This window comes from Panthera tigris, chromosome A3 (assembly GCF_018350195.1).
Source record: "Panthera tigris isolate Pti1 chromosome A3, P.tigris_Pti1_mat1.1, whole genome shotgun sequence".
NCBI lineage: Eukaryota > Metazoa > Chordata > Mammalia > Carnivora > Felidae > Panthera > Panthera tigris.
Window position 1 is genome coordinate 85,539,453 of NC_056662.1, and position 13,904 is coordinate 85,553,356.

The 13,904-nt window shown below is 42.9% G+C and overlaps 1 protein-coding gene across 8 annotated transcripts in view; it reads left to right on the forward strand.

Moving 5' to 3' along the window:
- The first annotated feature begins 1,465 nt into the window (after positions 1–1,465).
- ANTXR1 (ANTXR cell adhesion molecule 1) overlaps positions 1,466–13,904 on the forward strand; it is a 219,166-nt gene continuing 206,727 nt past the window's right edge. For 4 of the 8 annotated variants that reach the window (XR_006215786.1, XM_015538032.2, XM_042981612.1 and 1 more), the window contains exon 1: positions 1,468–1,996. Coding sequence is in view for 7 of the 8 variants with exons in the window: in XM_015538032.2 (XP_015393518.1) it covers positions 1,845–1,996 (152 nt within the window). In the remaining variant the exon portion in view is untranslated. Of the gene's footprint in view, positions 1,997–13,904 lie in introns of all 8 variants that reach the window. The other 4 variants (XM_042981613.1, XM_015538033.2, XM_042981614.1 and 1 more) reach the window with 3 other exon arrangements.

Sequence of the window (13,904 nt, forward strand, 5' to 3'; positions counted from 1 at the left end):
TATCTATTATTGCATAACAAATTAACCCCCAAATTAGAGGCTTAAAACACCAATAAACCATAATTATCTCAAAATTTCTGTGGGTCAGGGCTCTGAGATTGGCTTAGTTGGGTGGTTGTGACTTGGGGTCTGTCATAAGACTGCAGTCAAGATGCTGACCAGGGCTGCAGTCATCTCTCAGCATGACTAGGGCCGGAGGGTCCACTTTCAAGATGAGTCACTCACATGGTTGGCAAATTGTTGCTGGCTATCAGCAGGGCATCTAGCTTCTTGCCACATGGATGCCTCCATACAGCTGCTTGAGTGACCTTTTGACATGGCCACGGGCTCCTCAGAGCAAGTTATCCAAGAGAGCTAGAAGGAAACCACAATATCTTCTATGACGTAGCCTCAGAAGTCACACGTCATTTCTGCAATACCTTATCAACTACACACAAGTCAGTCTTATTCAGTGCGAGGAGGGGAGGGTGTGTTTGAATACCAGGGAAGGAAGGACATTGAGGATCATTTCGGAGGCAGGGTAGTGCAATGCTTTATGAATCCCCGAAACTTATCTGACAACAAAATTATTGTTTAATGAAGCATTCTGAGACACTAGGATTCCATGGTACACTGGTGGGGGGAAACCACCATGGATGGTAAGTGTCTTAGAGGATCACAAATGGAGGGGAGAAATCATGCTGGAAAATGGAGTGTAGGTGTGCACTGAGGACTCTCCAGGGGGCATCTATGAAGCTAAAACTGAGTTCCTGCCTTGATCGTCTCTTCCCTGCCAGTCCCAAACGATTCGGAAGGTCTATACTCTTGTGAGCTGTTTACTCTCTCTGCCCTAATAGGGTGAAAAAGTCAAAGTTCACAGGCTGAAAAGAAGAACTTCTCACAGACTCTCTAAAATCTGGAGATGGAGACAATCTAGAATGCCCGGCTGTTCCACGCCGGGAGCAGCCTTTTCTTTGGGACTGTTTATGCTATTCCCAGCCACGTCACTGGACCCCAACAGTCTCTTTTATGATCTGCACTAATAGTGCAGTAAGGTCACTGGAATGAATCAGATCACAAAGGCACCGTTCATCTCTACTTCATTTGCACAATGGCTCCTTTGCAAAGGTCCCAGCCCCAGGGTCGGAGCCAAGGTGCTTGGAGGAAGTAATTTCTCATCAAATGTTTACAGTGACCTTATCAACAGACGCAGCGTAGGAAAGCAGAGGACAGGGATAAAAAGGCTAGAGAGTGAGCAAGAAGTAGGAGTGGGGAAGAAATAACGGAGAATGAAAGGGAAGGTGCATGAGAAGAAGGAAAGAATGAGAAAACACGCACAACCACACTCACGCGAATGCCAAAGGGCGCTTTCGCCATCTTCGGCCACAAGGTGGCACCCTTTGAACTTTCTTTCCGCCCCCCAAAAAAGGAGAAAGGGAGGAGAGAGGGGGGCAAGAGGAGGGAGAAAAGGCAAGGCAGTCTCCCAACCAAGAACAATCTGAAAACCCACCCCATAATATTTAAAAGCTGGGACAAAGAAGCGTCAGGACGAAGCTGCTTCCATTGCAAAACGTCAGCGCAGCCTCCCGAGCGGTCCGCCGCCAGAGTCTGGAGCAGCCCCTTTAAAAAAGCGGAGTACAGTATTGGGATTTTTGAAAACTGAAACCTAGAAACAGAATCGAAGCGGAAACCAGAAGGAAAGCCTTGAACTCCTCCAGACAATTGCTTCCGGGGAGTTCCAGGAGCGCGAGGGGGAATAAAGGGCCCGCGAGCAGGGCCCCTCGGATGGCGCGTCCCTGAGGGTCCAGACGAATTCGAGGCGCGTGGGAAGCAGAGGTCCCTACCCTCTCCCTGGGCTGCAGGTCATGGCCACCGTGGAGCAGAAAGCCCTCGGCATTGGCTTCAAGTGTCTCTCCTTGGCCACTTTTGTGCTCATCTGCGCCGGGCAAGGGGGACGCAGGGAGGAAGGGGGTCCAGCCTGCTACGGGGGATTTGACCTGTACTTCATTTTGGACAAGTAAGTGCCATGAGTTGTTGCACCCTGGGCTCGGCTGATGATGCTCGCTGCCGGGCTGGGCTTGTTGGCAGCGAGGCTTTGAGACAGGCACGCGTCTCCAGGGACCCAGAGGGACCGCGGGGGTGGCCGAGGCCCCGCGCTGCGCCTCTGTCGGGGAGCGCGCCTCCCCATCCTTCTTCGCTGCAGCGGGAGCCCGCAGGGGCGTCGCTGCTGGTTCGAGGGGAAAACCTACTTTCCGCCTAGCTTTCTGTGAATGAGGAGCCTGCAAAGGAGTGTGAGGATGTGTTGACCTAATACGTTTCTGTGAATCCTTTCCCTTTGCTTTAGAAACCTGGTGAGAAGGGCGTGCTTTGGAGAGGCAGAACTTCCAGGCAAGGCTGGAGTGGGCTTTTGAAAGTCAGTCCTGTCTTTGAAAACAAACAAACGACAACAAAAAAAACCCCACATTCTGTCCTGCATAATGCATTGCCTTTGTTCCTAATAATACAGTGCACGCTGACTGGGCAATTAGTGAAAATATAAGGCGGATTTCTCAACTTAGACACTATTGGGTTTTAGGCTGGGGAATTCTTTGTTGGGCACCCTTGGCCTCTCCCAGTAACCCAGTACTTCCCCGCTCCATGCTCCCTCTCTTCTGCCCCCTTTCCCCCTGTCCCGCATTGGTAACAACCAAAATTGTTGCCAAACATTGCCAAAAGTCCCCTGTGGGTAAATTCCCACCTGCCCTGCCTTGGCTTGGGACCTCGGATACAGACTGAGTCAAGTTCTTGGTAATTCCACTGGTGGGCTACCTGGGAGGTGCAGGAGCCCTGGTTTCCTTAACAAAAAGGATGAGAGTTAGACTTCAGGTCTGCTCAAGGGAGAGCTGAACTCTCACCAATTAAACATTTCCCAAATCCCCTTAGATTTGCCAAGCCCACAGTCACTCCAGGAAGCTTTATGCTATCTACTAAAATCCAGCTTCAACAATAAAAAGCCCCTCAGAGAAGATCCATGCTCATTAAAACTATGTGAGCTCTCCGGTGCCAGGAGAGGCGCTTGCTGTTAACAGTGGTGGGGAGATGAATTTCACAGACTGGAAAGTATTTGGGAGTTGGAAAAAGAGTCCCGCAAAATAAGCTGGCCAGCTAGACACCAAATGTGCTTTGCAGTTGCCCCTGGAGTTTGATTTTTCCGTAAGGGCTGTTTTGAACTCCAGATTCTTTGGATGAAAAATGAAATCTCTTTCTTAGAGATTTATGAGAAGGTGGATACTGAGAATATACTCTAATACTAAGAAATGGAATTTCTTTTGTTACTTCTAGTGGCTGGGGGCAGAAGCTCACAAATTCAGAGACTGTCTGAAAGCAGTCAGAGGTGCCCATCATGGTGCTTCCCCCCCACCCCAAAAAGGCAGTTCAGAAGGACAAACAGGAAGACTTGAAAAAATGGACAGAACCACCATGCCCCTGAATGGATTGACTCCACACGGGAGAGATAATCAGTTCTCCCCCAAATTAATTTGAAGTGAATTAAACATTTAAATCAAAGTTCTGTAGGAATTTATTTTGGTGGTGAGAGGAATTTAATAAAATGACTCCGAGTTTATCTTAGAGAACAAAAAAACTGGTGAAAAAGAGTAAAACATTTTTAGAGAAAGATAATGAAGAAGTACTTATACCTCCAAATATTAAAATGTATTACAAGGCAAATGATTACAAACAGGACGGTAAAGGCCAAAGAATAGGTAGACAGAATAGAAAATCTAGAAGGAAATCCAAGAACATGTGAGCATTTAGTGGAAGTTCAAGTCAGTGGGGAATTAATTTGTTACTTTAAAAAATGATTCTTGGACAAATGGTTGGTAATATGGGGGGGGGAGGTGACATTTTTGTTTTACACCACAAACCAAAGTAAATTCCAGAAGGACTGAAAATTTAAATGTTTGCAATGAAAGGATGAAACAACCAGAAGAAAATTTAAACAAATATTACTGTAACCTTAGGTTTAGAGCTTTTAAAACAGGAAGACAGAAACAACAAAGAAAACTATGAAAATATTTAAATATGTTCAAATTTTCCCTTTCTATAAGCGAAAATATGTCAGAAATAAAAGATAATAAGAAGCTACAAAAACTTTGACAGCATAAATTATTGCTTAAAGATTGACCTTAAAATATAAAAAGCAGTTTTAAAAAGATGATTCCAGGAGAAAATAGGCTTCGTACATAAATAATTCACCAAAAAACATATGAAAATCAGTAAATAAACAAAAAATTTCAACGTCACTAGTAATCAAAGAAGTGAAAAAAGCAAACAAGATGTAATTTTTATTGTTCGTGGAGATTTTTTTTAAATTACAATATTCAATATCGGCCAACTTGTGGGAGGAAAGCACTGTCATATCTTACTAAGGAAAATACAAATTTGCATGGTCTTTCTAGGCTGGTGATGTCCAATAGAACTCTCTGTGATGATGGAAGTGTTCTATACCTGCTCTGGCCAGTATGGTGTCTACTAGCCATAAGTAGCTGTTGAGCCCTTGAAATGTGGCTAGTGTGAACAAGGAAGTGAACTTCTTATTTTATTTATTTTTAATCAATTTAAGTTTAAATAGCATGTGGCCACTGTATTGGATAGTGCAGGCAAAGAGGTAATATGGCAACATGTATCAAACGCTTTTTAAAAAAATGGGGTTCTACTTTTCCATCTAACAATTCTGTGTCCTAAAGGAAAAGTCAAATATACTCTCCAGCAAGTGACTAGATGTATGTTCATGGCAGTGCTGTTTATAATAATAAAGCTGAAAATTACCTAAATGTCTAACAACAGTGGATTTATTAAGTTAGGCATGATATTAGCAAAGCATTGAATATGCAGACTGTGCATGCTTGTAAGATATTTTAGGAGAAGTATCTAATGCTCATGATGTACTCTTAGGTGAATATTATATTATTATGTACTCTTAGGTGTATTAATGTACCCATATTATGTACATTAAGATTCTATCTTTGTAAAAAAAAAAAAAAAAAGGTAAACACACACATGTGTATTTCTTGATTTACCTAATATGTAAGAGTATTCCTGTCTGGAGGATAAGATTTTTGAATTCTTTCCTTGTGTTTTTCTGAACTCTCAAAATTTTCTACAATGGGCATATGTTACTTCTATATCCAACAAAAATAAGTTACTTTGACTTAAAAAAAATATTTCAAGTGTGAGGAGGTCTCTAACCAGCGTGCTGAGCCCCAAGCATATGATAATTATAGAGGCTGCTGCTTCTTTTGTATTTAAACCTGGAGAAAATTTCTAAATGCATCATAGGATGCTCTGCAGTGCATTGGGGACCCAAAAATGCTCTATGAAAGAAATGATGGGGGCCCCTTTGGAGGCACCTACCTTTATATTGAGGTGGACTCCTCTGACTTCTTTTAGTTGTCCAGTGGCTTGAAAAGAGAGGGTATTTTTGTGCTGAATGAAAAAATTGCTAGCACTTGATGGTGTGCACACTTCAGCTTGTGCTCTTGACCCAGGCCAATTGATCCGATTGTTGAACATAGGTGGGGGATGAGCCCAAAGGCAGTGATTGCAAGAGGCCCCTGGTGGTCTCTAAGACATGGTCTTCTGTCCTAGAAAGAACAGTGCTGTCCAGCACCCAACCACAGCAGAGCGAAAGGGAAAAGAATGCTGACTCACTTTTTCCTTGGGCATCTGAGATACTTTGGCTGGCTAGACACTGTCTACAGGCTGAAACTAAGGAATCCCAGGGCACTGAATTCACCTTTCTTCTCCCCACCCCTCGATTCCCTTTTCCCTGGTGAATGGTCCTCTTTTTTTCCATGACATTAAAACTCAGCCCATTCCACCTTTAAGCAGGATACATCTCTGGCCTGGAGAGAACCCAGATTATACATTTAATGGAATGTCGTGTTTTCCCAACCAGGAGCAAGACTTCATAATGATAACCTAGACTACCACAGTAACACAATAGGGCATTATTAGCGGCTTTGGCGATGGGGCTGGTGGACTGGGCTTCACAAGGCTTTATACTGATGGAATTTCATCTTCATTTAAACATGCTTTTCTGGTTACAGTCAGGAAAAGTAGATTGCTGGGAATTCAATCAGGGATTTGAGGAGTCAGATTTGGAAGGGTTTATGCAGAGAAAAACAAGGAGAAGCTAGCTTCCTTTCACTTTTCCAGGGGTCCTCTAAGATTCATGCATCCTGTTGAGTGGTCCATGGACATAAATGTACCTCTCCTCTCTCCCAGGGCTCCCCTGCTATGATACTATACATTTATGTATCATACATTGGTCAGTTTTATAGGGAATGGTTAGTTACTTAAATGGAAAAAGTGGATTTTCCATCATGAGTCTTGGGAAAGTGCTGGCTATATTCATGAGTGCCCTAAAGACTTCAAATAGGGGCAACTGGGTGGCTCAATCTGTTAAACATCTGACCAGCTCAGGTCACGATCTCACAGTTCGTGAGTTTGACCCCCATGTCAGGCTCTGTGCTGTCAGCTCAGAGCCTGGGTCCTGCTTCTGATTCTATGTCTCTCTCTCTCTGCCCCTCCCCCCACACATGCACTCTCTCTCTCTTTCTCTCTCTCTCACTGTCTCTCAAAAAAAAAAAAACCCACATTTTTTTAAATAAAAAAAAGGACTTCAAATATAGGATGATGTCGATAGCAGGAGGCGTGGAGGAGACAGGGGGCTGGAGGGGACAGTAAGCACCAAATAACTTTATTGATAGGACTTTCCAAAACCACAGCCAATAATATATCCTTACATTTGTAAAGGCTCTCCACAGGCTCAGCATGTCTTCTTTTACCACTAGAGCCCTCTGCTATTTCCTTCCTGTTTGGTAGGAAAGAATTTTCTCTTTCTCTTCTCCCCATACAAGGAGACCCCATTGCCACTCACCCAGAGTTCTACCCTCAGCACCACAATTGGATGATCCCATAGTGGTGATGATCTGTAGGACCATTACCATGTGTTATACTCCAGGGACTTGGCCGTTAAATAGATTCTTGTAGCATTAGACTGGGAACTTCACCACTGGGTATGGTATTGTTTTCCTGAGAAAATACTTCTGGGTTCCCAACTACCAACTTACAAAAGAAATCTTTAGAGTCAGAACTGAAGTCTCCTGATACTTACACATTCTCACAAGTGCCCCAAAGACAACTTTTCTTGGTAGCTAAGGCAAGCACTAGTGTCCTTAGTTTACTGATGAGCAAACTGTTAAACCTTTGTTCAACCCACTGGATTAAGTGACCTGCCCGAGGACCTAGGATTAGCTCATGACAGAGCTGGGCTGATGTCTGATCCTGACTCCGAGCCCCGCTTTCTCCACTCATCGCTGCCCTGTGTACTTGGGTTATAATGAGAAGCACATGGCAGTCCAACTAGAGGAACTGGGTGGGTTCCAGGAATGAAAAATCCCTGCATCAGAGTTTCAGTAAATGATGGTACATAAGGCAACCAACATTACTTAATTAAGGAACTACTGCTTTGCTAAATCAGCTATAGTTGATTGAAAGTTTCAAGGACTCCAGCCCCCTGCAGCCCACAGAGATGAGAGCTGATGGATAGGACTCTAAGGTGCATTCAGGATATCTGATTAGGATGCAGTTAACGGTCCAATAAATTGTTAATTTGTTCAGATTGAATCTGATGGAAAAAGGAAATTCAACTCTTGTAGACGTGTTGAATGTTTTCAGATGTAGCTTGTTTTCAGGAATACCTTGAAAGAGGGCTTTGAGTAATAAAAATGCAAAATTAGCTCTGAATAAGGAAAACAAAAAGTCCATTATAAGATATCTTGAAAATGCTACAATAATAGTTATGAGAGGCCTCATTTAAAGAAAAACAAAATTTCCTCAGGGGCCAGGAATCAATCAATCTCTCCCTTTCTCTTCTCTTTCTTCCCTTCCTTTCTCTCCTTTTTTCCCTCCTTCTCCTCCCTCCCTCCCTCCCTCCCTTCCCAACTCTTTCTTTCTTTCTTTCTTTCTTTCTTTCTTTCTTTCTTTCTTTCCTTTTTGTATTGAAATGGACTTTATGGTTGGTTTTAAATGTTTCTCCAGTTAGGCTCCAGGTTTGAAAAGGACGTATTAGACTAGTTAATAGTTGGTAGAACTGCCTACAAATTGGAGATTGGCATATGGGTCAAAAATAAAAATAAATAAGGCATAGGTGTTTTGTTTTGTATTTCTGTCTGGATTAGCCAAGTAATTGCTTCTAGTTTCCTTAGCTATAGAGACCTGGTAAAACCCAGTGTCAAGTTGAGAATAGAATCCAAGAGTGTTGGAGGAAGGCGCCTGTCCTAAGATAACCTGTAATTATCTTCAAGTGCTAAAGGACTCCCAGAGGTCCAGAAACAAACTCTGGCATCCCTTAGCAAGGTTTGGCTGTCACATAAATGCAAATGGGATTTTCTCTCTGCTAATTTGGAATGTATGTCTATTTTTGATTTGTGGCCAAGAGACTGGATTTTGCCTTTCCCAGCGATCACTCAGCAACAAAAGACAAAATAAGTATTTGGACATCTCCTGACATGTTTCCCAGACATGCCAGTTTCATACTGAAAAAAGTAATCAGGTTTCTTCATTTTGGCTGATTCTTTCATTCATTTGGCATAGATACTTTCTCAGTTCCAATCACAAGTGTGTACTCAATTAAAGATATAGGTAACACAGTGTCTATTGCAAGCATGTCCCATTCTGGGAGCTGCAAGGAATGGAAAAGAAGCAGGAAGCAGTTCCAGACTATTTGCTTTTTAGGCAGAAGGATATTAGAAGGATTCTAGGCAGCCAAAGCTAAAGGCTCCTGAGGATTTGGGGCAGGGGGCAAGTAAAGTCAATTTTAGATCAACAATAAAAAAAATAGTAAGTAACATTTACTGAGCCCTTGCTACCTGCCAGACACTGTGGTAAGTGCTTTTCTTGTATTACTCCATTTAGTTTTTACAACCACGTAAGGTTAGTACAGTCATGATCACCATTTGACACATGAGAAAATTGAGGTTTAGAAAGGTTAGCCAAGGTCACTCTAAGTGGTGAAACTCAGCCTCAAACCCAAGCCACTCTGACTCACGATCTACGCACAAAGCTGAAAAAAATCTAAACATGCAAATGAACGTTGAATCAATCAGGATAGGTTAAGTTATGCTGTAATAACAAACAATTCCCAAAATCTCAGTGACTGAAAGCAACAAAGGTATAAACTTTTGTTTATAATCTCTGCCTACTCCACATGTTGGATGGGAGTCAGCAAGGGCTCTCTGCTCAGGGTAGTTGTTCTGGGAGCCAAGCTGGTGGAGACGTCATCTTAACACCAGCTTCCACCATGACAGCTACAAGAGAAGAAAATGCTGGAGGGTCTCTCACTGGCAATGAAATGCTCCAGCAGAAACTGATACACATCCTTCCACTCACAACACATTGGTCAGAACTAGCTACTTGGCCTCAGCCTATGGAAAGAGGGTGAAAAAGGTCATCTTCCCATGTCTAAAAGGAGAGGAAAGCCAGATATGGGTGGGCATTAAAAGCCTCTACTGCAAACCTATAATTATACACGGGTTTGGCCTGAGTAAGCAAGAAAGGAGTAGTCACTGAGAGAGGGCAGAGATACATAAGACAGATGGGAAACGGTTGGTTTTGAGCTAGATCTTGTATTTATTCATCAACCTGGGATTCCTGTCAGACATGATAGTTCAATCTGCCCATGAGGCAGTGATGGCTCCTGCTCTTTTCCCCCCTTCCCCATTCTTCCCACATCTTAGTGGGTAAGGAGTTAAATTAGATTAAATGGAAAGCAGAAATGGAGATTAGACAAGCTTTCCTGCCACCTTTGTATTACATGAACATCTGAAAACTAAGAATCTCTTTTTCCATAGTTTATAGGATATGAGGGAACTTGGGAGGCTGGCAAGGGAGAGCAGCCCCCGGACACTGCAGCAGCTGAGCCCAGAGGATGCCCATGTATTGAATAAACTTATCCAAAGCTTAAATCAAACACCAAATGTGTTTCTCAGTGAGGGTGCTGTTGACAATGTTAGTAGGACATTTTTTCAATGTGGGGATCTGTAGGATGCTTAACATTACTGATCCTTGCTTTGTAAATGCCAGTAGCCATATTGATCGTTGTGATAACCAATAAATAAATGCTCCTACATTTATTTCTGAATGTCTTCTTATGAGATAGTACTGCCCAGGTCGAGAACCCCTGACTGAAAGACGGTCAGGTAGAGCAAGGCATGGCAATGATGTTGATTCCTAGCATCCCTGGACTGCAGCTGAGCAGGACGAGCATTTTGTCTGGAAGAAATGGGAAGGTTTCATTGATAAGGACAAGTGGAAATTGTAGACCTTGGAAATGAATGTGTTCAACCAGTAGTTCTTTTTTTTTTAATGTTTATTTATTTTTGAGAGAGACAGAGTGTGAGCGGGGAGGGGCAGAGAGAAAGGGAGACAGTCTGAAGCGGGCTCCAGGCTCTGAGCAAGGTGTCAGCACAGAACCTGACACGGGGCTCGAACTCACAAACTGTGAGATCATGACCTGAGCTGAAGTCAGACGCTTAACCGACTGAGCCACCCAGGGGCCCCTCAGCCAGTAGTTCTTAACCAAGGGCCAGATCAGAACCTGAGAAGGCCAAGGCAAGCATGTATATTTTGGAAAAAATTCCCAGGTGATTCTGATGTGGGTCTCCCTCCCATAATAAGTGGTAAGAGTGAACAGGAAGACAAGGAAAGCTGCCCCATAATGATGTCCTTTCTCCTCTATGGTGAGATGTCGCTGAGGCAGCAGGCACCTCAGAACTGGACACCAAGCAGAGTTCTTATTTTAGGCAGTGGTAGAAAAGTCCAACCTGATGAGGAGAAGGAAGAGCAGAGATCAGACTATGCACTGCCCTTTAGTGTTACCAGGCCCTATCATGTGTGCATATATATCTAAGCCATGTATTTGCCAGTACAGTCCTTTGTTCCCTTTCTATTGAGATGTCACACATGAAATGTGGCTCCAGTGCCTCAGGAGAATGAACCAAGGCTCAGGCATAAGCGTTAAGAAAGCCAACTTTGGAATCAGACATCTCTGGCTTTAAACACCAGCTCAGCCTTTTCACCAAGCTTTGTGACCTTGTTGAAAATTACTTAGCCTCTCTGAACCTCAGTCTTCTTATCAATAAAATAGGCCTTAAATTTCTGCCTCACAGAAGTGTTATAGAATAACATTAGATTAAAACCTGTAATGAAGCATTTGGTATGTGAGTACCCAAATGACAGATGGTAATGGTGATGGTGATGCTGCTGCTGGTGGTAATTACCCCCTGGAAAAAGAGGATGTGGGTCTCTAACAAAATACACCTCCCTAGATTCCAAGCAGGACTACCTGGCTAGGAGAAGGGATACACCAGTTTAATGCAGAATTTTCAAACCGTGCTAAACTTCTGGAGGTCTCTGGTTCTCAAAGATTTCACATTTTGGTAGAAGAGACAAAGGGCTAGGGAAACAGAGTTGGTAAAATAATTTTGGGTGAGATGTGAGAGGCCTAGGAGGCTTCATAGAGGAGGTAACTTTGGGGCTGGAACTTGAACATTGAGCGGGATTTTGCCAGGTAACCAAGTAAAGAAGAAGACATTGCTCGCAAAGGGGTAACATACAGGATAGCAAAGTGACCCACCTCCCTTGTGGTGTAAACATGACAGGGAGAGTGACAGGGAAAGAATCTAGGAAGAGTGGATTTTTTAATGTCAGCAATAGGTTATGGGATTAAAGTTTTCTAGAGACAAAAGTGGCAAGCTTCTATCTATATCCCACCTATTCTTGTAGTAGGAATGAGGAAGAGAATAGATGAAATTGAGAGCTCTTTTGTAGCAACAGGACCTGATGAACATGGGATGTGGAAGAGGAAAGAGTCTTGAGAGAGTAAGGAGGAGGTTTCAGAAGGAAAGAAGGCTTGGTGTGGATGTGTTGAGTCTGAACACGTAGGGCATTTGGGTGGAGATGCTGAGCAGGCAGTTGGATTTATACCCTGAGACTGAGAATAAAGATTTGAGTGTTGTTAGCCCAAGGGTAGTAGTCGAAAATGTGGATATGAATAATAAATAATACCGAGATGATACCAAGATAATCTCAGGATTTTTAAAATGTCAAGAAGAGGTGGAGTTTATTGACAGAGATGGCCAGGGTCCAACCTTAGAGGAGTTGCCAACAGGAATATCTGTGCCAAAGAAGAAACTCCACTAACTGAGAAGAAGTTTCCAGAACAGTCAGAAGAGAACCAGAGAAGAATTGTACCACCGAGGCAAGGAGAGAGAGAATTCCAGTGGAAGAATAATCCACTGTTTACCCCTTTATATCATCTTTTCCTCTATTTCTAGTCTTGGTGAATGACATCACCACAAACCCCAGCCACTTACACCAAAGATCTGGGAGTATCTTTCTCATACTGCAAGGCTGGACAACACCTGCCCTGACATCTGTCCTGTGATCATCCCACATGACCCCATTCTCTGCCTCCTCGGTGCCTTAGCTCAGGCCTTTCCCTTTTCTCAACCAGTTCGCTGAAATAGTCTCTAAATTGGTCTCCTTACCTGCTTTCTTCGCCCTTCCCCCACCCCACGTATTCTTGACAGTGGCACCAAATTAATCTTTTTAGAACACACATCTAATCTTGACATCATCTGACCCATCCTTTGACCTTTAAACACTTACCCAGAACTCTTTTAGAGTAAAATGTGAACTCTTTAGCAAGGTATTCAAGAGCCTTATTGCTCAGGCCACTATTTCCCTAGTTTCATCTCTTACCACAACCTACACCCTTGTAATTTCCAACAAAACTGTACCATGTGGTTCCCCGAACTAACTCATTCACTTTCTTGCCTTTAGCTAATGCCCTTTATCACCATTCCCATCTTTACATAGGTGATGCCCTCTCACCCTTATGAGATGATCATTAGTACTTGGCCCCCTCCTATCACTAGTTGTGGGCTCCCTGTAGTACAAAAAAAAAAAAAAAAAAGAACAATCACCTCTCTACATCACATCTTCATTCAAAATCCCTTCCTTATTCAGAATGTCTCAACTCCATAACAACTCACATTGCGTGATAAGCAGCAGGATGGTTGATTATCAAGAGATGGAAAGGAATAACCCTTAGTGTTCGTCCTCTGGGGTCTCATTCAGTGGCCTTATCTTCTTTGCCTCAAATCCTGATGCTCAACCATGTACAGCTCCAGTTAATAAATACCTGTAGGAACCACCTGGAACAGAGCTTTCCCAAGATCTTGGTGGCAAAGGATTATGATCAGAATCATAGTCATTCTGACATCATTTCTCACATACAAGGTAATGCAAATACCAAATTTATGGAAATCACATAGCAAATTTAAAAAGTGAAGTATCCTAACTGTACCTATACACCAGTCAAAATAATAAAAGGAAATTAAAGATGCCATTGGACAGCCATAATCTAACCACTAATCAATAAATCACGACCCAGGACATTACTGGCTTATGCTTCTTGTCCCAGCACAATTATTAATGGTTTCTTATTTTACTTTTGAAAATGTCTGTTTGGATTTTAACGTATATGGCCATCCTGATTGTTAATTGTCATAAAAGACAATATCAAAGAAACAAAAGGGGAGATGATTAAAGGCCAAACTGGTGAAGCTCCTTGTATGCTTTACTCCATTAAAATGGTCAACCAATACAGCACTCCTGGTTCTCCCCAAGTGCCCCAATTTTAAGCCCCAATTTTCCTGGGATACCCACTCCCACATTCCCATAAGAATTTGTGGAGATTTTCTAGCACTTCTCACTATTAATAACTAGCATTATAAATTGTAATTGTGCATTTCCTGACCCCTCCATGGGGAGGCAGTGTTGCATAGGTGTTAAAAGCCCAGGTTTAAACACCAGAA